The sequence below is a fragment of the Chiloscyllium punctatum genome, chromosome 9, assembly GCF_047496795.1.
Source record: "Chiloscyllium punctatum isolate Juve2018m chromosome 9, sChiPun1.3, whole genome shotgun sequence".
Taxonomy (NCBI): domain Eukaryota; kingdom Metazoa; phylum Chordata; class Chondrichthyes; order Orectolobiformes; family Hemiscylliidae; genus Chiloscyllium; species Chiloscyllium punctatum.
Window position 1 is genome coordinate 67,671,455 of NC_092747.1, and position 27,827 is coordinate 67,699,281.

The window sequence follows — 27,827 nt, forward strand, 5'->3', positions numbered from 1 at the left end:
AAATTTACTAATCTATCCACCTTTGCCGGTGTTTAAGTCATTTATGAAAATGACAAACAGCAGTGGTCCCAAAACAGATCCTTGTGCCACACCACTAGTAACCGGACTCCAGGCTGAATATTTTCCATCAACCACCACACGCTGCCTTCTTTCAGAAAGCCAGTTTCTAATCCAAACTACTAAATCACCCTTAATTCCATGCCTGTGCATTTTCTCCAACAGCCTACCGTGTGGAATCTTATCAAAGGCTTTACTGAAGTCCATGTATACCACGTCAACTGCTCTACCCTCATCTACATGCTTGGTCACCTTCTCAAAAAACTCAATGAGGTTTGTGAGACACGACCTGCCCTTGACGAAACCATGTTGACTATCTGAAATCAAATTGTTGCTTGCGAAATGCTTATAAATCTTCTCTCTTACAATCCTTTCCAAAACCTTTCCTACAACAGAAGTAAGGCTTACTGGTCTATAATTACCTGGGTCATCTCTACTGCCCCTCTTGAACAAGTATTTGCAATCCTCCAGTCCTCTGGTACCAAAACTGTAGACAATGACGACTCAAATATCAAAGCCAAAGGCTCTGCTATCTCCTCCCTAGCTTCCCAGAGAATCCTCAGATAAATCCCATCCGACCCAGGGAACATGTCTACTTTCACTCCTTCTAGAATTCATAACACCTGTTTGTAACTAACCTCGATTCTTTCTAGTCAAATATCTCATACCTCATTCTTCTCCTCTACAATATTCTCCTTTTCCTGAGTGAAAACTGGTGAGAAACGTTCATTTCTCACCTTTCCTATCTCCACAGGGTCCAAACTCAACTTCCCACTTCTGTTTTTGACTGGCCTTATTCTTACCGTAGTCATTCTTTTATTCCTCATATACCTATAGAAAGCTTTAGGGTTCTCCTTTATTCTATTTGCTAAAGACTGCTTGTCTCCTCTCTTTGCTCTTAACTCTCTCTTTAAATCCTTCCTTGCTGATCTGTAACTCTCCATCGCCTCATCTGAACCATCTTGCCTCATCAACACATAAGCCTCCTTCTTCTGTTTAACACGAGATGCAATTTCTGTAGTAAACCATGGTTCTGTTATTTCATCACTTCCTCCCTGCCTGACAGGGACATACCTATCAAGGACATGCAATATCTGTTCCTTAAACCAGCTCCACATTTCCATTGTCTGCATCCCCTGCATTTTACTACCCCATTCTATGAATCATAATTCTTGCCTAATCACATTATAATTGTCCTTGCCTCGTCGATAACTCTTGACCTGTGGCATGTGCCTATCCCTTTCCATCACTAAACTAAACGTAGCTGAATTATGGTCACTCTCTCCAAAGTGCTCACCTACAACTAAATCAAACACTTGGCCTGATACATTACCAAGCACCAGATCCACTGTGGCCTCCCTCTCTTGTCGGCTCTTTGACATAAGGTGTCAGAAAACCCTCCTGTACACATTGGACAAAAGTTCAGAGATTCATCAAGGGTGCCACCACAAAGCAGCTATGAGACTCCGTTGTTGTTACCCAGAATCTCTTGTCAACTATCCAGAAATAAAGCATCTATTTTTGAATTGAAATTTGTGTTGTCTGGAGTTGAGAGTCAAACTTCCACATTTGGCGCTGCGACTCAAACCTCAACATAGGGAACGTCTCACTGGACTGAGTAAGTGACACGAAAGTCTGAGTTGAACAGAACAGCTTGGTAAGCACACCCCAGGGTATCTCACTTCACATTGCTCCTTGTGTTCAGCCAGACAATCTGTCCCTTGCCCCGTGGAACTGGTTCCTTGAAGAGGTCGAACAAACCTTCCAGACAGAGCTTGTAAAGGTAGGAACGTAATGTCCAATTGCTCTAAATTCTGCAGGGTGACATTGGCTACTCTGTATTGTTCCCATGATTTGGAGATGCTGGTGTTGGACTGGGGTGTACAAAGTTAAAAATCACACAACACCAGGTTATAGTCCAACAGGTTTAATTGGAAGCACACTAGCTTTCGGAGCTTTTGGACAATCACCTGATGAAGGAGCGTCGCTCCGAAAGCTACTGTGCTTCCAATTAAACCTGTTGGACTATAACCTGGTGTTGTGTGATTTTTAACTCTGTATTGTTCCAGTAGTAAAGGGTTGGGACTGGAGACCCCAGTCAGGGAAGTGTTCATCACAAGCTGAGGGATTCGGTTTAGGGAGCTGCCTCTTTCAGATATGGCTGGTAGAAATTAATACATAATAGAAAAGAGAGCAGGCTCGGGAAATTTCTCACGGTATTGATATGGCCAGTGGAAATTGTTTATGGCAGAGCAAAGAGTCATATGGTAAAATGGGACAGTCCCTCGATGTAGTTTGGAAGGGGGACAATTTGTGAGAAAATACCTGATCAGGAAAATGGTTATGGAAGTTGGAAGCCCCTGAGAATTGGTCATTTTGGTAAACTGTTATATACAAATTAAAGGATGTCCGATTTGAATTTTTGAGTGATTGTGATGGTATGTGAGGTGAAAGCTTTCATTTGAATGGTGAATTGATTCCAAACTATGACTTAGCACTTTTAATTGCATTAGAACGATTGACCAGGGTGTCAGTGTTTGGTCATGTCTGTGTGGGTTTTGTGTTGTTGTTTCTTGTTTGTTCGCTTACAGGCTGATGGGCTGGACTCTAAAATGCCAGAGCAAGGCTGCCCCTGGGGATAAATAAGTCTTGTCTCACTGAGAAGGGTGGCCAAGTCTCGGTCTGCCGTCTCACAGAGGACACAGAAATGCCCCGTTGCAACAGTAAGTTGGGTTTAATATAGAGGGATGCGGAGACCCTGTGTGGGAAGGTTTCATGTGATCTAACGCCTGGATTATTTGGGAAGGTGGCTGGGGGCCATCAGTCCCCTAAAATTAAAGAGATCATAGACAGCAGCCCGAGGGGTCTTTCAGGAGGCTCTCCCATCACCGCGTTGCCCTATTCCCCCCAGAACCCCCAAAGTTACCATCAGTGCAGAGCAATCTAACCATCGCGTTGAAGAGGTCACTGCTTTGGTCCCTCTCGGCCACGCAGAGGAAGGCTGTTACAATTCTCAATGCTGGGCTAGAAGTTACTCGTGTCAGTACACAACAGGGTCCTAGTGTCCGGACAGAAAACACTGGTGATTTGTGAAGTTTATCTGTTCACTTCTTAAACAAAAGTCTAAACCTAACATTGAGGAAAATCACCTCAGACTTTTAACGTTTGTTCGTTAAGTGGGGGAATTACAGCGAACTTTATGTAGTTTAATTAAAAAATTGTAAAACAGAGTATAAAAGTGGGCCTAGATATACCAAACCAACGATATTGTTTTCAGAAAATGATACTGGCGGAGTTAAATTTTTGTTTCAGACAGGTTAACCTCCACTTAATTTTAAGACTGCTCCATCTCCTTTGTCAGTATGGAGTGCCAGTTGTAGCTTTACTCCATGTCAATTTCCCTTCCTCACTAAGAACTGAAGTGTCAGTTCAACATTATCTTGCAAAGAAATCACGTAACAAAGGTTAAGATACTGTTGTAAATATCGGTGTCTTTGAGTTAGTCATTATTTGTTCATACGAAGCATCTTGACAAGACTTTTATTAATGCTGGCACAGTCATTTCACAGCCTAGGACATTATAAATGTCCTAATTAATCTGAACTGCTTAAAAAAACACTAAATTAGGGACTTAAATGAAAGACTAGAACCAGTTAATTATAATGGAGTTCAGAGTTGGAAACTGTGCACATTTTCCATTATAGCATTGGATTTTGATGAAATTAATTTCCAGTTTATATTGAAGACTCTTAACAAAAACTCCTACTCGATAGGAAAAAAATGTGATTTGATCAGCTAAGTCAGATACGTGTGTAATAGAAGAATCCTGAAACAATTTCATACATACAACACTAAGCTGATTTGAATCATTTCTGTGACTTTGAAATCTGTTGTTTGCTCTTATTAATTCACAGTGCGATGTCTAGTCACAGAGTCATAGAGATGTACAGCATGGAAACAGACCCTTTGATCCAACCCGTCCATACCGACAAGGTATCCCAACCTAATCTAGTCCCACCTGCCAGCACCCGGCCCATACCTCTCCAAACCCTTCCTATTCATATACCCATCCAAATGCCTCTTAAAATGTTGCAATTGTACCAGCCTCCACCACATCCTCTGGCAGCTCATTCCACACACGTACCACTCTCTGCGTGAAAAAGGTCCCCCTTTGGTCTCTTTTATATGTTTTCCCTCTCACCCTAAACCTATGCCCTCTAGTTCTGGATTCCCCGCCCCCAAGAATAAGACTTTGTCTATTTATCCTATCCATGCCCCTCATAATTTTGTAAACCTCAATATAAGGTCACCCCTCAGCCTCCGACACTCCAGGGAAAACAGCCCCAGCCTGTTCAGCCTCTCCCTAGAGCTCAGATCCTCCAACCCTGGCAACATCCTTGTAAATCTTTTCTGAATTCTTTCAAGTTTCACAACATCTTTCCGATAAGAAGGAGACCAGAAATGCATGCAATATTCCAACAGTGGCCTGACCAATGTCCTGTACAGCTGCAACATGACCTCCCAACTCCTGTACTCAATACTCTGACCAATAAAGGAAACCATACCAAACGCCTTCTTCACTATCCTATCTACCTGCGACTCCACTTTCAAGGAGCTATGAACCTGCACTCCAAGGTCCCTTTGCTCAGCAACACTCCCTAGGACATTAAGTGTATAAGTCATGCTAAGATTTGCTTTCCCAAAATGCAGCACCTCGCATTTATCGGAATTAAACTCCATCTGCCACCTCTCAGCCCATTGGCCCATCTGGTCCAGATCCTGTTGTAATCTGAGGTAACCCTCTTCGCTGTCCACTACACCTCCAATTTTGGTGTCATCTGCAAACTTACTAACTGTACCTCTTTTGTTCACATCCAAATCATTTATGTAAATGGCAAAAAGTAGAGAGCCCAGCACCAATCCTTGTGGCACTCCACTGGTCACAGGCCTCCAGTCTGAAAAACAACCCTCCACTACCACCCTCTGTCTTCTACCTTTGAGCCAGTTCTGTATCCAAATGGCTAGTTCTCCCTGTATTCCATGAGATCTAACCTTGCTAATCAATCTCCCATGGGGAACCTTGTCGAACGCCTTACTGAAGTCCATATAGATCACATCTACCGCTCTGCCCTCATCAATCTTCTTTGTTACTTCTTCAAAAAATTAAATCAAGTTTGTGAAACATGATTTCCCACGCACAAAGCCATGTTGACTATCCCGAATCAGTCCTTGCCATTTCCAATAAATGTACATCCTGTCCCTCAGGATTCCCTCCAACAACGTGCCCACCACCGAGGTCAGGCTCACTGGTCTACAGTTCCCTGGCTTGTCCTTACCACCCTTCTTAAACAGTGGCACCATGTTTGCCAACCTCCAGTCTTCCGGCACTTCACCTGTGACTATCGATGATCCAAATATCTCAGCAAGGGGCCCAGCAATCACTTCTCTAGCTTCCCACAGAGTTCTCGGGAGCACCTGATCAGGTCCTGGGGATTTATCCACCTTTAAGTGTTTCAAGACATCCAGCACTTCCTCATCTGTAATCTGGACATTTTGCAAGATGTCACCATCTATTTCCCTACAGTCTATATCTTCCATATCCTTTTCCACAGTAAATGCTGATGCAAAATATTAATTTAGTATCTCCTCCATTTTCTCACTTGTTCAGTTTCCATCCCTCATTCAGTATGCATATTACTCAATATTTTAAAACAATTTGTACGAATCCTGAACTGCATTATCACAGTTAATTAATTAATTGGTAAGCTTTTATATTTTTCCACATTGACAGTGAAGTGTGTCATTGCCTCATAGTTACTTTAAAAGCATGGCTACATTGATTAATATTCAATTGGCAACAGAAGTTATGGCAGTTTGAGGAAACATGTCGTTGGCATAGCAAGTGAGGAACCATTAAGGTAAAGTGAGACTTTGTGTTCCTCATGCAAAGCACTGGCGCTGAAACAAATGTGCAGTAGCCACTCTTATTTTTACTTGATAAGCTTGCCTAGGAGTAGGATCAATCCAGTTGATGAGATTCTTTACTATTTCGGGACAGTATGGAGGCAATACCTCTCTTCGATGTTGAAATTAGACATATTAATGACGTTTAAAAAAAAGGGAACAGGAGAAACAGCATAAAGAAGCTAAAGCTGAAAAAGATAAACAAGTGGGGCTAAAACAACAAAGCTGTAGAGAGAACATAAGCACTTCGCAGGATCCCGAGCTCAGGTCTGGCATACCAACCCTGTTTGAGGAGGGAGAGAATGATACCAGAGGTAGAGGGGGAATGGGGATGTTACCCTAGTGCGCAGTGCATCCCATTGAGCTACTGGTTGTCTCCGTCCCCGCCACTGTACCAGAGTCCTGAGTAAACTTGTATAGCTGATCGGGTTAAGATACACTCTAGAAAACCAGTGGTACTCTGTTACCTTTGCACTGGAGCTCACCATCTCCATGTCACCCCCAAAACTATGCTCCCCATAAGACAGTTATCAAACCCCAAGGTAGATGAGGAAGATAAACCACGAACTATCGGTGTCTATGTCCCCTGGAAACCCCAAGATGATCATGATAATGAATCAGGCTCCAAATCATAAAGATAAACCTGCCCAATTTGCCCAATATGTCCAGCACACAAGTCAAATGTACAATGCAACACCCCTTTGGTTGTATGATCTTGTCACCAGAAGAAGTTAAGTGGCAGGAACAAACGGGCGCGGGTGACGGAAAGGGACCAGTCCACACTTATGTTTTAAATGACAGATTCAAAGAGAACACCGTGAGTGCCGCGGAATTGGTATGCACAAAAAACATGGATTGGTCGGAGAACACCAGAACACAGATGAGGAGAGCCTTTATTTACTACTGGAATGGCCAGAACGATCCCAAGTCATGCTCGAAAAAGTCATACAAAACCGGAGTTTGTTCAGCTGCCCCAAGATCACAACGCACCTTCAGCCAGTGCTGATGAATTTCATTGGGACCGGAATACCACAGACCTGCCAGTTGAACATGCGGACTTCATTTTTTACGTGGATGATAGCTCCTTTGTTTTACCCACAGGTCAGTTCCAGATATGCGATTGCCATGGCTGCTGGAACACTTGAGCACAGTATTTGAATCTCCACTGTCAGCACAGAAGGCTGAATTGTTTGCCCTCATTTGGCATTTTGGCAGAAGGGAAATCAGCCAATACTTATACAAACTCTCGCTATGGTTTCGGCGTTGTCCATGACTATAGTACTTTATAGGAGCATAGGGGATTTTTAACCTTCTTGTGGCAACCCATTAGTAACACTGTTTTTGGGCGTAATCTTTTGCAGGCCTCACAGTTACCATCCAGCTTAGCAGTGATCAACTGTTCAGCTCACAGTGGGGCCACTGACAGAATCTCCAAATGCAAGTAGACACCCCTGCCAAGCAGGCAGTGTTACACCCAGCTTTCCTGGTCCCACTGGGCTCACAGCAACACTTAGTTACAAAAAGTATGATACAAGTATTGCAGTCCTGGCTGAGATACATAACTTACAGGGGTGGGGGGGGGGGGGGGGGGAAGGAGAAATCACCCTGCAGAGGAACGTAGACTATGGCCACAGATGGGGTGCCCCCTTGATCTTCATACCAAATTGTGGATGTCCCCTGCGGGACAGGTCTGTGTTCCTTCTTTGCTTTTACCAATCTTGGTGGATTACGTACATAACTGTACACACCTAGGCAAGGAGGGAATGGTCAGCTACAGACCTGGTGGTACCCTGATTCCCAGAAAATGGCTGAGAAACGAGCCAAAGCATGATTGATCTGCAAAACAACAAATGCTGGAAAAGAGATGCCTTACAGTTCTGGGACTACCCCCTTGCCTGCTGGCTCTTTTAATTGCCTACAACTAGATTTTATAGAACTACCCAAGGTCAGAAATATTGTTTAGTAATAGATATCTTCAGTGGATGGATTAAGGCAATCCTGACAACTGACAACATGGTTGCTACAGTGGTAAAAATATTGATGAGGGAAATAATTCCAAGCTATGGCCTCCCAGAGACAATAAGTTCAGACAATGGTCCACACTTCCTGACTAAAATTAACCAGGGGATCTGCAGGGAACTAGCAATAAAACAACAATTCCATTGCACTCACCAACTAAAGGTGGAACGAGCAAATGGCACCTTAAAAAAATAAGTTGACAAAGTTAAAGCAGGAAACAGGCCTAAATTATTTGAAGTTCCGACCCTTGGCTCTGTCCCATATGAGAGGAAGTGAGGACTGCAGATGCTGGAGATCAGAGCTGAAAATGTGTTGCTGGAAAAGCGCAGCAGGTCAGGCAGCATCCAAGGAGCAGCAGAATCAACATTTTGGGCATGAGCCCTTCTTCAGGAATGAGGAGAGTGTGCCAAGCAGGCTAAGATAAAAGGTAGGGAGGAGACTTGGGGGAGGGGCGTTGGAAATTCGATAGATGGAAGGAGGTTAAGGTGAGGGTGATAGGCCGGAGTGGGGGTGGGGGTAGGGGTGGAGAGGTCAGGAAGAAGATCGCAGGTTAGGAAGGTGGTGCTGAGTTCGATGGTTGGGACTGAGACAAGGTGGGGGGAGGGGAAATGAGGAAACTGGAGAAATCTGAGTTCATCCCTTGTGGTTGGAGGGTTCCTAGGTGGAAGATGAGGCGCGCTTCCTCCAACCGTCGTGTTGCTATGGTCTGGCGATGGAGGAGTCCAAGGACCTGCATGTCCTTGGTGGAGTGGGAGGGGGAGTTGAAGTGTTGAGCCACGGGGTGATTGGTGCAGGTGTCCCAGAGGTGTTCTCTGAAACGTTCTGCAAGTAGGCGGCCTGTCTCCCCAATATAGAGGCGGCCACATTGGATGCAGCGGATACAGTAAATGATGTGTGTGGAAGTGCAGGTGAATTTATGGCAGATATGGAAGGATCCCTTGGGGCCTTGGAGGGAAGTAATTGGGGGGCGGGGGAGGTGTGGGCGCAAGTTTTGCATTTCTTGCGGTTGCAGGGGAAGGTGCCGGGAGTGGAGGTTGGGTTGGTGGGGGGGGCGTGAACCTGACGAGGAAGTGACGGAAGGAGTGGTCTTTTCGGAACGCTGATAGGGGAGGGAAGGGAAATATATCCCTGGTGGTGGGGTCCGTTTGGAGGTGGCGGAAATGGTGATGGATGATATGATGTATATGGAGGTTGGTGCAGTGGTAGGTGAGGACCAGTGGGGTTCTGTCCTGATGGCGATTGGAGGGGCAGGACTCGAGGGTGGAGAAACGGGAAGTGGAGGAGATGGGGTGGAGAGCATCGATGATCACGTCTGGGGGGATATTGCGGTCTTTGAAGAAGGAGGCCATCTGGGTTTTATGGTATTGGAACTGGATCTCCTGGGAGCAAACGTGGCAAAGATGAAGGAATTGGGAATATGGGATGGCGTTTTTACAGGGGGCAAGGTGGGAGGAGGTGTAACCTGGGTAGCTGTGGGAGTTGGTCGGTTTATAGTAAATGTCAGTGTTGATTCGGTCACCTGAGATAGAAATGGAGAGGTCTAGGAAGGGGAGGGAGGAGTCCGAGACGGTCCAGGTAAATTTGAGGTCGGGGTGGAAGGTGTTGGTAAAGTGGATGAACTTTTCAACCTCCTCGTGGGAGCACGAGGCTTTTTCAGAGGGAGGACCAGTTCAGTTAGTCGAAGGAGGGTGTCAGTGGGAGGGTACTGGTTGGTACGGCAGGAAAGGAAGAAGCAGAGGGCTTTGAGTCCTTCGTGATGGGGGATGGAGGTGTATAGGGACTGGATGTCCATGGTGAAGGTAAGGAGTTGGGGACTGGGGAAGCGAAAACCCATGGAGAAGATAACACCAGCTCGCGGACACCTCCTCCTAATGCCCCCTTGATCATGACCCCACTCCCCACCACCAAACCATCATCTCCCAGACCATCCATAACCTCATCACCTCAGGGGATCCACCGCCTCCAACCTCATAGTCCCACAACCCCGCACCACCCGTTTCTACCTCCTGCCCAAATTCCAGAAACCTGACTGCCCCGGCTGACCCATTGTCTCAGCCTGCTCCTGCCCCACCGAACTCATCTCTGCATACCTCGACACGGTCCTGTCCCCCTTAGTCCAAGAACTCCCCACCTACGTTTGGGACACCGCCCACACCCTCCACCTCCTCCATGATTTTCGCTTCGCCGGTCCCCAATGCCTTATCTTCACCATGGACATCCAGTCCCTGTACACCTCCATCCCCCATCACGAAGGACTCAAAGCCCTCCGCTTCTTCCTTTCCCGCCGTACCAACCAGTACCCTTCCACTGACACCCTCCTTCGACTGACTGAATTGGTCCTCACCCTGAACAACTTCTCTTTCCAATCCTCCCACTTCCTCCAAACCAAAGGACTAGCCCTGGGCACCTGCATGGGCCCCAGCTATGCCTGCCTCTTCGTCGGATATGTGGAACAGTCAATCTTCTGCAGCTACACTGGCACCACCCCCCACCTTTTTCTCCGGTACATCGATGACTGTATCAGCGCTGCCTCGTGCTCCCACGAGGAGGTTGAACAATTCATCCACTTTACCAACACCTTCCACCCAGACCTCAAATTTACCTGGACCATCTCAGACTCCTCCCTCCCCTTCCTATCCATTTCTATCTCGGGCGACTGAATCAACACTGACATTTACTATAAACCAACGGACTCCCACAGCTACCTAGACTACACCTCATCCCACCCTCCACCGCATCGCCTCCATTTCCCGCCCCTCCAACCACGACCAGGACAGAACCCCACTGGTCTTCACCTACCACCCCACCAACCTCCATGTGCAGCGTATCATCCGTCGTCATTTCCGCCACCTCCAAATGGACCCCACCACCAGGGACATATTTCCCTCCCCTCCCCTATCAGCGTTCCGAAAAGACCACTCCCTCCGTGACTCCCTAGTCAGGTCCACACCCCCCACCAACCCAATCTCCACTCCCGGCACCTTCCCCTGCAACCGCAAGAAATGCAAAACCTGCGCCCACACCACCCCCCTTACTTCCCTCCAAGGCCCAAAGAGATCCTTCCATATCCACCATAAATGCACTTTCACCTCCACACACATCATTTACTGCATCCGCTGCACCCGATGTGGCCTCCTCTATAATGGGGAGACAGGCCGCCTACTTGCAGAACGTTTCAGAGAACACCTCTGGGACACCTGGACCAACCAACCAACCCAACCACCCCGTGGCTCAACACTTCAACTCCCCCTCCCACTCCACCAAGGACATGCAGGTCCTTGGACTCCTCCATCGCCAGACCATAGCAACACGACGGCTGGAGGAAGAGCGCCTCATCTTCTGCCTAGGAACCCTCCAACCACAAGGGATGAACTCAGACTTCTCCAGTTTCATTTCCCCTCCCCCCACCTTGTCTCAATCCCAACCATCGAACTCAGCACCGCCTTCCTAACCTGCAATCTTCTTCCTGACCTCTTCGCCCCTGCCCCCTCTCCAGCCTATCACCCTCACCTTAACCTCCTTCCACCTATCACATTTCCAACACTCCTCCCTACCTTTTATCTTAGCCTGCTTGGCACACTCTCCTCATTCCTGATGAAGGGCACATGCCCGAAATGTCGATTCTGCTGCTCCTTGGATGCTGCCTGACCTGCTGCACTTTTCCAGCAACACATTTACAGCTCTGTCCCATATGAGGGTTACCCCTTCAAGCAAAAAAGGCCCATCTCTTGCTGAGGTGGTTTACAGGAAGCCCATGAGGACCCCATGGGGACCTGGGATAGTCAGGACTCTCCTCCTTGAAAGATTAGATGTGAATACCCTGGGAGAGGAGGTGGGGAGGTATCTGCAGAGGTTAACCAAAACTCCCCAAAGTTTGCACTTGCAGGTACGCCAAGCTTCCCAAGAGAGGGACAATCCTCGAGATTTCATTCGGATTTTAAAAAAACTGGGAAAGAAAGAAGTTGGAACAAAGATGGAAATGATCATTTCAGGTGCTACCGACCACCCCCACGGCTGTGAAAGTGCAAGGACAACCCCGGTGAATACACAGAACCGACAAAGGAGTCAGCACAGAAACAGGCAACGATTAGAGACAAAGATGTATTCCATACTTGTGACATTAGGAATAGATGGATTTCAAACTAACAGCCCTATGCATAATAACTTTTGCATTTGGCCTACCTGACACCCATGTGACATTTGTGGCCCATATCTTTTCACTGGCATGAGGTGGCCGAATGACTACTGTGTCGGAGCCTTTCCGGTGAACCTACCAACACCGATAATGCACGGGAATGGTAGCTGTGGGCTTAACAGTGGCACAGAATGGTGGCCACTTTGGGGGGGGGGGGGCTTCTTGGAGAAATGGGAGCCCATTGCTACTAATTGTATTCGCCTGCATTCTCATATTCCGGTGCTTATGGCCACTGTTCTCAGAATATTATCATTATAGACTCTGAGGGGACCGGTTTGATCATCGAATGATCAATAGGAGGAAATGATGAAGTTTGAGAACTACAAAAGAAAAACATTCTATTTTCACTACCTTATAGTGGTGTATTGGGAATTCAAGGGTTAAAGATCCCCTATTAAAGTGACTCACTGCAGGTTTGACAGAGTGCTTGCCCTCTGACAGAGAGAGACTAGAAATCACAGTGAGGGTCTGGCTGCTATCTCCAAACTGCCAAAATGGTCTGGAGTCATACATGTGGATTTTACTTTCAGCTCCAGGCAAAGGTTTTTCTTCCTGGACAAGACTGATAGCCTTGGTAATAGATCTTTTTCATTGCCTCCTGTCCCTATTAGCATACTTCCTTACCTATCAACACGGGTAAGTCAAGACCAACAATGGGAAAACAAAAATCCTATTATCTTAACCCCTTATCCATTAACATGTGATTGTGAATAATACAATAAACAGCTCCTATAAACCATTTGTTATTTGTCACAGGAAGTCAGCAATTACCGGACATTGTAAGATTGTTAAAGGCCTGTCTTAAACAACATAATAGCAATTAGCCATGTGACTTTCAGACTTCTGTATTACTCACCCAAATAAGATATAAAATATACCGCTTGCATGTAAAGTTCAGAGATTCATCAAGGGTGCTACCACAAGGCTATGAGACTCCTTTGTTGTCACCCAGAATCTCTTGCCAGCTATCCAGAAATAAAACATCTATTTTTGAACTGAAATTTGTGCTGTCTGGAGTTGAGTGTCAAACTTTCACAGAGGATTGCTTTTCAGACTTAGACCTGTGATCAATGCTATGTTCACGGTTTTATGTCATTTATATAAATGATTTGAATGTGAACATAGGAAGTATGGCTACTAAGTTTGCAAATAACAGCAAGATTGGAGGTGTAGTGAACAGCAAAGAAGGTTACCTAAGATTACAACAGGATCTTGATCAGACGTGCCAACAAGCCGAAGATTAGCAGATGGAGTTTAATTTAGATAAATTTGAGGTGCTGCGTTTTGGAAAGGCAAATTAGAGCAGAATGTATATACTCAATGGGGAGTGCTGCTGAATAAATAGACCTTGGAGTGTACGTTCATAGCTCCTTGAAAGTGGAGTCACAGGGAGGCAGGATAGTGAAACATGCATGGGTATACTTTCCTTTATTGGTCAATACACGGAGTACACAAATTGAGAGGTTATGTTATGGCTGTGCAAGACATTGGTTAGGCCACTGTGTGCAATTCTGGTCTCCCTCCAAAAGGATGTTGTGAAACATGACAGGGTTCAAAAAAAGATTTACAAGGACTTTGCCAGAGTTGGAAGGTTCGAGCTACAGTGAGAGGCTTAATAGGTTGGCTGTTTTTCCTGGAGCATCAAAGGCTAAGGGATGACCTTAGAGGTTTATTAAATCATGCAGGAAATGGATAGGGTAAACAGACAAGATCTTTTCTCTGAGATGGGGGAGTTCAGAACTAGAGGACATAGGTTTAGGGTGAGAGGGGAAAGATTTAAAGGGGACCCCAAGGGGTCCGTTTCCATGCTATGCATCTCTATGACTCTAAATAACACAATGATGGCAGGGCAAACAATATATTGTAGCCAAAACATTTCACACATACAACACAATGCAAATTCGCTCATTATGCAAGTGCTTTTAATAATCAAATCATTCTGCTTTCTAAATGTAGGCCCAAACTGCTTCAGGTTCTGAATACATCATAAATGTTCACGTGCATCACAACTGGATTCTTCCCCTTCTACACCATATTTCTCTCCAGCCTAGAAGAGATATCCTTAACAAACACAGAATGCTAGAGAAAGTCAGGTCAGGAGGTCGAGCAGCATCTGTGGAGAACAAAGCAGAAACAGGGAGTTCTGTATGACTTGTTCTGACGAGATCTTACGGGACTCAACTTTAACTTGGCTTCATTCTCCAGATGCTGCCTAAAATGCCGAGTTTCTCCTGCATTCTATGATTGTTTGAGATTTACAGCATCTGTGATATTTTGCTTTTATAAGAGATGACAATAAACTTGGCACCAGGTTGCTAATAGCTTTAAAAGGAGTCACGCTTCATAAAATATTATCTAGTCACCGAAACTACACTGCTCCTTAAATTATGTTCCTTTCTTACTCCCACCATCAAGACACCATGGTCTGTTTGCTAATAGAACATTAAGTGCATGACTGACTCCTCCGCCCTTGGTTTCACAGGGCAGTGCAACATCAAACTGAAGTCCCTCTATCCTACACTATTCCATTTCATCCATATGTTTATTCAATAGCAATTTAAAAGCCCTTAAAGTTGGCAAGTCTACTACTGTTGCAGGCAGGCCATTCCACGCCCCTACTACTCAGAGTAAAGAAACTACCGCTGACATCTATCCTAAATCTATCACCCCTCAATTTAAAGCTATGTCCCCTTCTGCTAGCCATCAGAGGAAAAGGGCTCTCACGGTCACCCCCCCCCCCATCCAACCCTCTGATTATATGTCTCAGCCATCTTCTAATGATAACAGCCTCAAGTCCCTCAGCCTTTCCCAGTGAGACTTTCCCTCCATACCAGGCAACATCCTGGTAAATGTCCTCTGAACCCTTTCCAAAGCTTCCAATCCTTCCTATAATGCAGTGACCAAAACTGTATGCAGTACTCTAAGTGCAACCGCACCAGTGTTCTGTACAGCTGCAACATTATCTCGTGGCTCAAACTCAAACCCTCTACTAATAAAAGCTAACACACCATATGATTTCTTAACAACCCTATCAAGCTGGATGGCAACTTTCAGGGATCTATATACATGGACACCAAGGTCTCTATGTTCATCTACACTCTCAAGAATCTTACTATTAGCCCAGTACTCTTTATTCCTGTTGCTCCTTCCAAAGTGAATCACCTCACACTTTTCCACATTAAACTCCATTTTTGCCACCTCGCAGCCCAGCTCTGCAGCTTATCTATGTCCCTCTGCAAACCGCAACACCCTTCGGTAACATCCACAATTCTACCAACATTAGTGTCATCCGCAAATGTACTAACCCATCCTTCTACGGCCTCATCTAGGTCATTTATAAAAATGACAAACAGCAGTGACCCCAAAACAGATCCTTGTGGTACACCACTAGTAACTGAACTTCAGGATGAACATTTCCCATCAAACACCATCCTCTGTCTTTTTTCAGCTAGCCAATTTCTGATCCAAAGTGCTAAAATCAGCTAATAATCTCTTCATTTCTCTCTGAGCCTCTTCTGTGGCAACCTTCGGGGCCCATACCTACCTATTTGCAGTCATACTCCTGTTGCTGGCCATAGACCAAAATGGATAGATCTAGTTTGAAGGACTGCAACAGTCTCCTAGATTAAAGTGCAAAAGTAAGCAACTCCTAATACCTCAGTATGTAAAAATCAGACTCCAGCTAATGAACCCAAATAAAAAATACCCAAGCTGCCATCAACACTGCTACCCAGCAGCTCTACATGTATAGCCATAACACATCATTTGCCCTGCCATAGTTTTAATAACCCAACTTGGTTAAGTTTAGAAATGTCACTCATTGTTGACTACTATCTAGTCGAATTACTTATTGTAAGTATTTTTAAAAATTTGAAATATATAATCTTTCATGCTTTGCGTAGAGGAATAACATTTTAAAAGTCAAATAACCGAACATACACCTGAGCACTTAGTGTAAATCCGGGCTGAAAATCCCCTAAATCAGCTTCTTGTCACGATAATTATCACCTCCTAGGCAACACCATTTTCAATCAACTGACAACTTTTTCTTAATCCAATTTGCAATTTTAAAAATCTGCTCATCTAAATTATACCTTGAGCAAAATTTACCAGTTTCACACCTGTATCAAATCCCCAAAATCCACTTACTACACAACACAATTACTTTCTTTGTCTTCATTGTATTCCCACTCACCCAAAAAGTTTTAGAATTTTAGCCTTTAATCTCTTAATTTTTTATATTTTCTGTGAATGTGAGTCACTGCTCCTGTATTGAGCTCAAAGTTGCCACAGGTTCGAGTTTATAAAGATAATTTATTGTTTTACAATCAGATGATCTCATCAGTAGTTGTCTTAAATTTTATTTAATAAACAATTAAATAAAATTCAAGAGAAATTATATTTAAACAAACAGTTCAGATGTCAAAAAATAAACCTGATTCACTAGAACAAAAAGTTCTAGTATAAATTATGAAGACACAAGAATCAAAGAAAATCACTGTTCTCAAGCTGTAAATGAGATTTCCTCATTCTGGATTATTTTAAATTACAAAATAAAATACTGAGATGGTAATAAGTGTTCTCTTCAATGTTTCAACTTCTTGCATAAAATCCTGATATGCTCAGGATTTTCAAAAGTTTCATTTACACCACAGGCCTTAGGAAACATGTCTGGCTTTATTTTTTTTGTAAATCCACAGGTGATGCAAAAGTATGAGAAATCTGCATCCAAATATCAATTACAATGAGTTTTTATATTCGGTAAAGAATTTATAGTATACATTTCAAAATGGCCAACGAATACAGTGAGATTTAAGGCAATAATCCAAACCCAGTGCATGCTAAAGTATTTCCACTTCAAGGTTGTGAAAAATACATTGAATTGAATAGTGCACTGCTCCCATATCTACGGAACTTCCTCCTTTATGACAGCATAAAACAGTAAGAAAACATAAATGTATAAAAAGATCAAATATGTATTTATATAGCATATTATAATCTCGCTCAGATGCATGCCAAAGAATAATATTGCTTTCTCATTGAAAAGGCAGAATGTATGATTTGATTTTTCATTTAGAGTGGTCTATAGCAGTTTAGTGGTTGGGTTAAGATCACACAAAGCTGCGTTGTCAACTTGGATCAGAATTGTTCTTATATGCAAATAGAATTGTTACAATAAATACAGGAACAATTTAACTGGTCAGCATACCCTCCTGGCTTCTAAAGTTGCATTTCGTACATGTTCATTGAGGTGCTTAAACTTATTGTTACTATCCCTTCACTTTGGTTATTGATAAATGTTTCATTATTACTGTATAATCTGCAGAACAGAAAACACCTTTTATGCATTAGGAGACTATGGTTAATGATGACATCATCAAGGAAATGAATGAAGGAATCAGGAGTTCAAAGTATTCTTCCAATTTTAGCTTGGGAAGTCGAAGGAGGAAGTATAATTCTATTCGATTGTAATTTCATGAGATCAGGGAAGAAATATATTTGTGCGAATATCAGAAGAGAGCAACATTAGGCTTGGATATGATGCCTCATGTTTAAGTTGTCTGTCAGAATTTGCACTTTGCTCATACACAAAGAATGACTGATTAAGTACTAAAATGGTGACAATATCCAGAGGAATCATACACCCAGCACGAATCAATTCCTCTGAAGCACACCAAAATGATGCTATGATTAAACATACACATTATGCTCAAAAGGAATAAGTATAAAAAACTTATGATTTACAAATGAGAGCCTTTCATTACCTTGACTGCAACAAGCAATTATCAAAGCTGTATAATTCAATGCTGAAACTTTTAAAATTTTAGTGAAAAGGTAATCATCCTGAAATGTTATTGGTTTTCTACAAATGTTGCTTGATCTGAATATTTCCAACATTTCTATTCTTTTTCTTAACCTTGTTCAATAAGCTCCAACATGTTATAGTCAAAGTCCAATGCATTTGCTTATTACCATCTTTTTGAAATACTCTTTTCTCTCATTTATCAAGAAAAACATTTGTAAAACAACACACTACAAATGTTTAAACCATAGTGTCACAAACTAAAAACCAGCAAGTTTTGTGCAATGCATCTCTACATTCCATCTTTGGGAGACTGATAAACAAGATAAAATAGGCACCAGGCAATTTTGTTCAACAGCCACTCAAACTTGACTGCAGGATCACAAAGATTTTGCTCTTAATTCAATAAAACATTTAGTCTAGTACAGTACAAAAATCAGATAGGACTTTAAATGTTGAGCAAATATTAAGACTTTAAAACAATAAAATTATTTCATTCATCTCTACATCAATTTAGGCAGTCAAGGTGCTTCTTCTTCTTTGGGCACTTACAAAGTCTCTCTGACTTCAATCAACACATATCTGCAACAAAGCATTTTCCTTCTCCAATGAAAAATGATGTTTTGGCAGGAAACCAAAGGAATCAGTCCTTGTGTTTTCAGTCCTCCATGTCAATTTTCAGCTGGAATATTGAGAAGGTTGAGAGATATTGGAGCTTGAATTGTAAATATTGAACAATAAGAACCTTGATTTTAAACTGATTATGGGATGAGAGGAGATACGAGACAGTCTCAACTTGATAAGTTGGATCAGATGATTTTGAATTTGCGCCAAGGCAGAATTTCATGAGTGGAATTTTGTGCAACTGTTTTATTAATAATTAATCCAATATAGAAAATTATGGAATAATCTAATGTCAAGTTTCACTCTATTAGTGCCATACACACTAACTTCCACAGATATGCAAATAGTTAATAAGCAATAAGCAGCATTGAAGTCTGGAAAATAGTAATATTATTTCAGTAATAAGTCTGTTAATCTGGAGAAGCTGGAATTTAGTATTGCCACACAAGCATTTACAAAGGTTAAATTGAAACTGTGCTGGTAACATTACACATGAATATACCATGAATGGGAGGAGAAGAACAAACATTTCCCCACATTTTGCCAAGCAGCCTTGTTACTGGTTCCTGGATAGCACTTAATCTGTGTTCTGCCAAGGAGTAGGGCAGATTGGAGTAAAGGTTTAAACAAAGAAAAAGTCAAATACAGATTTGATAACATTATGCTCAGTTCTAAAGAATAGTATAACTTATATCAAATTGCTCACATCAGCAGTGTCACATGCAAAACATCAAATTTTATCCATACATGTGATTTGCTTACACTTCTGGGAAATACTTTTACCACTGTCAGTTTCCAACTCACAAGGAGTAAAATTTAATTAAATTGGTCAACAAGTTAGTCTGCGGTCAAAATGCAGCAAACATAGATTATTGTTTGGCTGCAGGCCATTAAACTACAGCTAGTGGAGTGAGAAGAGGTAACTGAACTATAATAAAAAGACCATAGGAGGAAGGAGTGCTGCAGTAATATAAACACATTTATCACCTCATGCCTGTTCTCCATTCTGTTAGATCATTGCTGGCCTGGGCCCAACTCCATTTAACCATCTTTCATAATGTAACTAAGTAAATATTTAGATTTAGAATTAGAATTAGAATCCTTACGTGTGGAAACAGGCCCTTTGGCCCAACAAGTCCACACCGATCCTCCGAAGAGTATCCCACCCAGACCCATTCCCCTATATTTACCCCTGACTCATGCACCTAACCTATACATTCCTGATTATTATGGGCAATTTAGCACAGCAAATTCACCTAAGCTGCACATCTTTGGATTGGGGGAGGATACTGGAGCACCCAGAGGAAACCCACGTAGACACGGGGAGAATGTGCAAACTCCACACAGATAGTTGCCAGAGGCTGGAATCGAATCCGGGTCCCTGGTGTTGTGAGGCAGCAGTGCTAACCACTGAGTCACCTTGCTGCCCCTTAGCCCTGAAAAATTTAACTGACACAACATCTGTACCCATTTGGAGAAGGAACCTTCAGGTTTTCACTAAATTTGAATGGAAAACCTATTTCCTAATTTCACTTGTCAATAGCTTAGCTGGAACTTCAAACCTTTGAAATTGCATTCAAGCCCCGAAACAGAAAATTATTTGTCTTTAACTACCTACTGAAATCTCTTTATAAATTAACCCGAAACACATTAACCCAATAGAATACAATCTAAGTTTCTGTATCTCACCCTCAACTTTAGCCCTTTAAATTCATTTATCATTCTGGCATATTTATGCATAGTCCCTCCCAAGGTCTTTCACTAGTTTGTGCTCACAACAAATGTTGCACTCTAGATGAAAGAGTTCAAGCAAGTTTCTATGCAACTGACACAATCTCATCTCTTTTGAGATTAAAGCCAACATTCTACTTGCCTTAATGTTACCTTTTGTACCACAGCATTAACATTTGGTAAACACTGCATATGAACACTCAATCTTTTTGCCCCTTAATTGTTACTATACATGGACCAAAGAAGAAAATATTGTGGATTTATCTTGCTTCAATCCAAACTGGATGGCACCTCATGAACAAATGCCACAGAATTGGCGAAACAATGCTTTCCTCTCTAAAATTTCTCATAATTCTTAACCTCATGTCATCTGCAAACCTGATACAGGATTTCCTGTGCCCTCATCTAAGGCACAAAAATGAGGTCTCAGGGTAGACCTCATTATGAAACATTACATCATACCATGCCACAAATAAACCATTCTAATTTCTGTGAATCACATCAATCAGCTAACTCATAACCAATGTCACAAGGTGAATACCAATCATTGTACTCTCATTGTTAGTGCTAATTTTGTAATCCACCGTACCAAATTCTTTCTGTATGCTGATGTAAGCAATATTCATGAAATGACCCTTTTCACCATATTAATGGCTTAAGAAATTCAGCAAGATTAGTTGGTCATGCCTTATTTGGCAAAAAATTCATAACCTAATTGCCCTGAAGCAGAATTGCCCCAAGATATGTCCAGAAATCACAAGGTTAAGAATGCAACATGTTTGTACAACTGTCTTAAGTGATTTCAGTACAGTATTTTAAGTTGAAATATTTACTAACATTTTTTCATTTCTGTTAATCAGTATCAACTGACATCTGATATATTTGTGGCAAATACAAGTGCCCTATAAAAAAAATCACAAACAAATAGAATCACTGACATTACTGATGTCCTTTTTTTCTGATGAATCCTGAGCAACTTCTTTGAAGAGTTAAAAATTTTGAAGATATGTACAAGTGGTCAGATAATGTCTGGTAGCAAAGCCTTTCCACTGATGAAAAAGATTAAGGTGACATAACAGCTTACCTACAACAGCTTGTTTTTTTTTAAATTAAGTAATGCAGAGCTATTATATCCATGCACAGGATCTACTGGAATCAAGAGATGTAACTTGGACCTAATTGGTAACAAAATGTCAGTGAAAGCTGCTCTTTATTTGAAAATCCACCAAATTTTCTCCTAACATACATTTTTTTCATTTAAACAAAATATATTCTGCAAAGACAATGCAGCAAAATTTTGCAAAGTTTGTGTACCGAATTGCCTTAAGCTCAAGCTATCCTTCACACCAGTAATGTGAACAGAGTTCATGTTATATACAGTGAGCACCGATCAACAGTGCTTTGTGTTACATTTTATCTTGCTTTACTTTTAAAAAATTTCTACACAGAAACTATTCCCTCATATCCAACTTTGTGTAAACAAGTCTTCTCAGAACCAACCAAGTGAAGACACCATGTGTGGACATTTAAACAAATATTTGAAGTGTTCTGAGATCTGCATATGATTTGGAGTCCTATGGAGGTAGAGGATCTTTGTGAACTGAAGGCAATTCTTTACATTCTAGTCAGGAAAGGCAGCATTAAACTCGGATGTAAAATAATGACATGCTGAGCATAGAAAGGCCTTCCCATTTATGCTAATGCCAAAATACAAAAGTAGTAGTTTGCAAGTCAATAACTGTTCCATTGCAAAATCCTAGGCACAGAATTAACTACATTGATTAATACATTATTCATCCTAAATCCCATACAAATGCAAGATTGTGAATCTGCTTACAAATAATTGTACAAGGGATAAGTAAACTTGAGTTGTAGAATATTTAGTGCTCCATCTTTCAATTAACTGCATTTTCCATTCAAACCCATGTTTTCATCTAACTGATGAAGCATGCACATTCACATTAATCCTTACAGAAAGCATCTGATGCAATATTGTTACTTAATCTGACAGTCATAAATAAATACAAACATAGTACACAAGGAATGTCTACTGCAAACTTGAATAAAAAGTAAAATTCTGAATTAATAATTTTAGCATGATTATTCTGTGAAGGTGAAAGAAAAATTGATACTTGGTGTACATACAAAAGTTACATAATTTACTGCTGCTTTTCAAAGAATACCTCACCAAATCCTGATAATTTACAATCCAGCAGCTCTTATCCACAAATCTTATTGTTTTTTTCAAGCTGTCAATTCTGAATCAATAGAAGTTTCACTCAGCATGAGAACATATTATTTGATGTACAGGGTATTGTACAGCATTATTGGTTGGAACAATTTAATATCATGATTGAATCAGTCATCAGCCAAACAAAATAAGCCTTTCCACTTGCTGCTGAAGTTGATACATCAACATTGGCTTTCCAATGAACCTTTCATCTTGGTCATTCTGCAATCTTGTTTATTATCCATATTGAGAACATCCTTATGGAAGATAGTTTCACAAACAGCGAGTATTTCGCAAGAATAAAAGTTGCTGCTTAGCACTTATCTTCTCGGAATGGTTCCGTTTGATGCCATTACATAAAGTGTATCTGGAAAAGATGATAGAATTGAAATAACAGGGCAAACAAGATTTATATATGGTAAAACATTAATTTCAGGTTTCTTTGAAAATCACAAGCTACTCTAAAAGGATAAATTCTTCACTAAAAATCAATTTTCAACAATAAATCAGTTTTTATTTACAAGTTAGGGATACTCAATTCACAACATATTTTAGCCTGGCAATTTGTGAAAGTAGTATGTAAAAAGCTTCAGAAAGGGACAACCCACCCAAACCTCCAATCCTGCCCCCGACAAAAAAAAGTACAGTGAGAACTGCAGACTTCTTATTAATAATAGGTGGTTAAAGTGATTATGGATGTATTATTGATGAAAAAAAAACAATACAAATCCAAGTAACAAATTTTGTCTGTTAATCTTTCTATAGATGAAAAGTGACACCATTGTATTAAGGAGTTACTGTGTGTATTTGAAAGCCTTTTTTTCTGTACAATTTTGTACGTGAATTTGAAACTTGTTCCAATTGGGGGAGCAGTGGAAATGCAAACAAACCAACATTTAAATACACTGACAGAGTCTTACTGTCAGAATTAATTTGTTGACCTCCTAATACCACACAAAAAGACTACATGCTAATTAAAGTATTAACAAACCATACACAAAAGAAACTAATATTATAAATTTCTGAAAAGCACAAATGCACCATGATATCCATACAACAAGAAGGCTGTTTTAACATACTTTATGTGAGATAACCAAATACTATAACAAAGCTGTTACAGCTGGCTTCGTCTGATGGCTTTAAGGTGCTTGCTCTGAACATTGCTTAACGCAGAAAACACGAAGATACACACTTATTACTCCATGAATACCTTGTCTGTTCTACAAGAAATCCTTGAGAGAGAGCTCTGCAAACGGATCCTTTCCAGGAGCTCTAGGAGAACTTTGATTAGAAGGGCTTGAGGCTGTAGGCAACTATGTCAGAAAGTGAAGAAAGAAAGTGAAAGCAGAAAATGCGAAGAATAGGACATGAGAATTCAGCGACAGCAGTGCAGAGCTGTCATTTTAGCAATAAAGTCACGTTCTGCAAGGATTCAAATTTTGAGCAAGTATAGATACACAGATTAACTTTCAAAATTCATATTGCAATTTAGGAACTTCAGGTTTTAGCCGTTAGAAACTAATCTTTGATTTGAGAAAAAGGTGTTTGCAAAGGAGTAGATAAAATTTAACTGAACTATTACAGTAAAACACATGCGCTAACTAAATCAAAGCTGCACCTGTAGACACCTCAAATTTAACATTCGACAATTTCAAGTATATAATTTTAGGTAGAAGTCTAAATGATGGATTTCTATACTAAATTAGATTTTCCAAAAGAGGAAAAGGGAACTAAACAGCACAGTTATGCGCCATGCTAGGAAAATCATTGAGTGCAATACTAAACGGAAGAAAAAGACACGAAAAGCCATAAAAGAAAAGGATCTTAGAGCAGAGAATGCATAGAGTGCAGAAAGAGGCACTTGGCCCATCAATTCTGCACTGACCCTCCGAACAGTATCCTACCCACACCCATGCCCCACCCTATCCCCATAACTTTGCTTTTACTGCAGCATTTCTGGTCTGCACATCCCTGGACACTACGGGACAATTGAGCATGGCCAATTCATCTACCCAGCAGATCTTTGGATTGCAGGAAGATCCCAGAGCATCCAGTGGAAACCCACACAGACGTTGGGAGAACATGCAAATTCCACACAAACCTCAAAGAATCAAATTCAAGTTCGTGGTGCTAAGAGGCAGCAATGCTAACCACTGTGCCAATATGCCACCTTAAAACTCAATTAAATTCGGAAGAAAATTTCAGAGAATGAAGGTTCTGTGTGTGTGAAAATAAAAAAGTTGTAAAGTTAAGGCAAACACAAGTCAGGATTGTAGGTGGGTTGCAGGACTGGTGGACCTTTGATATTGAAGGGATTATGGGCGAGACCATTTAGTAATGTAAACACGGGGACTGCAGTTTAATATTAAAGTGTCATGAATCAGGTTTAAAGAAAACTGATTGGAGGGGTGCAGTGCAGCATTAATAAAAATGTCATGTCACAAAGGGACTGAGCATTTTGAATGTTTGGGTGGGGGTGGGGGTGCAGATGGAGTTCATGGTAAAGTTACTGAATTTCTTGCATAGTACAAAGACCATGGCTTCAATTTTGATAATGTCTAACTGAGGAAATTGCAGCCTATCTAAAACTGACAAAAGAAGAGGAGGCATCCAAAGAGGTAGTGGAACAACACAGTTAAAGTGCCATCAGTCTAGTGTGGAAGCTGACCATTTTGGATGATGGTGACAAGGTTCAGTTCTTTGGTGAAAAGTGAGGGAGCAAAGAATAGATTCTGGAGGAACTCTAGTCAACAATGCAAGGGCAAGGGAAAGTTGGAAAAGAAGAAATGGACTAATTTTGGATTTGATAGACCATGTAGTCTCATTAACCTGAACAACACAAAGGCGAAGTGAAGGTGTAGTTGATCAGACTAAGGACTGCCAAGGAAATACAACAGAGTCATCATCGCAGAGGATGCTATTTACAACCTTCGGTCTATAATCAGGGATCTCAATAGACAATGATTACAACATGAAGTTGTGGGAAATATCTGGGTGTCTAAGTTTGCTCGCTGCGCTGGTAGATTTGTTCTCAGATGTTTCATCACCATGCTAGGTTACATCATCAGTGACTCTCTGATGATGCGCTGGTGTTCTGTCCTGCTTGCTATTCACCTGGCTTGGTCTGTTGTGGTGGGTGACATCACTTCCGGTTCTTTTTCTGAGAGGTTGGTAAATGGGGTCCAAATTAATGTGTGTGTTAATGGAGTTCTGAGAGAAATTGAGAACTGCAGATGCTGGAGATTAGAGTCAAGAACGTGGTGCTGGAAACACAGCAGGTCAGGCAGCATCAGAGTAACAGGTGAATCGACATTTCAGGCATAAGCCTTTCATCAGGAATGAGGCTTATGGGTCGGGGCTGGGAGATAAATGGGAGGGGGAAGGTAGCTCAGAAAGTGATAGAAGGATGAAGGTGAGGGAGAACGTGATAGGTCTTGGTGGGGTGGGGGAGCGATGGTCAGGTCCGGAGGGTGGAGCCAATATCAGAAGTTTACCTGTACCTCTACCAATGTCATCTACCGTACCCGTTGATCCTGGTATGGTCTCCTCTACATTGAGGAGACAGGGTGCCTTGTTGCAGATCGTTTCAGAGAACATCTCTGGGACTCCCACACCTACTAACAGCCACCGGTCGGTGGCTGAACACTTCAACTCCCCCCTCCTACTCTGTAAAAGGGCATGCAAGTCCTGGGCCTCCTCCACTGCCAAACCATTACCACCTGACGCCTGGAGGAAGAACGCCTTATATTCCGCCTTGGGACCCTGCAACCACACTGGATAAATGTAGATTTCAACAGCTTTGTCATTTCCCCTCCCCCAACATTATCCCAATCTCAAGCCTCCAACTATACACTGCCCTCCAGACCCGTCCATCACTGCCCCCTCTGACCTATCACCTTCTCCCTCACCTTCATCCACCTATAGCTTTCGGAGCTACCTTCACCTAAACCCTACCCTCTCCCATTTATCTCTCAGCTCCGACCCACAAGCCTCATTCCCAATGAAGGGCTTATGCCTGAAACGTTGATTCTCCTGCTCCTCTGATACTGCCTGACCTGCTGTGCTTTTCTAGCACCACACTCTCGACCCTTAATGGAGTTCCAGTTTGAATGCCAGGTCGCTAAGAATTCCTGTGAATGTCTTCGTTTAGCCTGCCCCAGGATGGATGCATTGTCCCAATCAAACTGGTGTCCCTCTTTGTCTGTGTGCATGAACACTAGATGGCTAGTTTCCTGCCCATCTGTCCAATGTAATGTTTGTTGCAGTCTTTGCAAGGTATTTTGTATATGACATTCGTTCTGTTGTTGGTATGGAGTCCTTTAAATTCATTAGCAGCTGTTTCACTGTGGTGGTAGGTTTGTAGGCTGTGGGCCTGGAGCTTGGAGTATTCTGGTCAGCATTTCAAGAGATGTCTTTAATGTATGGCAGGCTGCCTAGAGTTTCTGGGTGTGTTGTGTCTTCTTGTTTAGATCTGTTGTGTAGGAATTACTACCAGCTCAGTGAGCAAAGTTACAACCTGATCCACAACCTGAGCTACAAATCTTCTCCAAAATCACATATACAAACTATTCTATTGTGGTAACTAGGAAGAGAAATTGAGTGATCAATGAGGTAGCAGGATTACTTCATAGAATAAGTGGCGATTCAAAGCTAGATGTATTCCACACAATTCATTTGTTCTTATCTTGTCAGGTATCTAAGTTTATCTGTGAAAAGTAACTGATCACAATAAAATACATTATAATACAATATGGAGTTCAATGTGGGGTGAGGTGATTCACTTTGGTATGAGTAACAAAAAGATGGGGTACTGGGCTAATGGTTGGATACTTGGTAGTGTGGATGAGCAGAGGGATCTTGGTGTCAATGTACACAGGTCTCTGAAAGTTGCCACCCAGGTAAATAGTGCGGTGAAGAAGGCATATGGCGTACTGGCTTTTATTGGTAGAGGAATTGAGTTCCGGGAGTCCTGAGGTCATGTTGCAGTTGTATAAGACTCTGGTGCGGCCGCATCTGGAGTATTGTGTGCAGTTTTGGTCGCCATACAATAGGAAGGATGTGGAGGCACTGGAACGGGTGCAGAGGAGGTTTACCAGGATGTTGCCTGGTATGGTAGGAAGATCGTATGAGGAAAGGCTGAGGCACTTGGGGCTGTTTTCATGGAGAAAAGAAGGTTTAGGGGTGACTTGATAGAGGTGTACAAG

General features: G+C 42.1%; 1 protein-coding gene across 9 annotated transcripts in view; it reads right to left on the reverse strand.

The window, feature by feature from the left end:
- Positions 1 to 16,893: 16,893 nt before the first annotated feature.
- Positions 16,894 to 27,827, reverse strand: part of picalma (phosphatidylinositol binding clathrin assembly protein a) — a 166,303-nt gene continuing 155,369 nt past the window's right edge. For 8 of the 9 annotated variants that reach the window (XM_072577722.1, XM_072577723.1, XM_072577727.1 and 5 more), the window contains 2 exons: positions 23,834 to 23,936; positions 16,894 to 22,990 (listed from right to left, as the gene is read on the reverse strand). In XM_072577722.1, coding sequence (XP_072433823.1) covers positions 23,844 to 23,936 — 93 coding nt within the window. In that variant the 3' untranslated portion in view covers positions 16,894 to 22,990; positions 23,834 to 23,843. The remainder of the gene's footprint in view (positions 22,991 to 23,833; positions 23,937 to 27,827) is intronic. The other variant, XM_072577724.1, reaches the window with a different exon arrangement.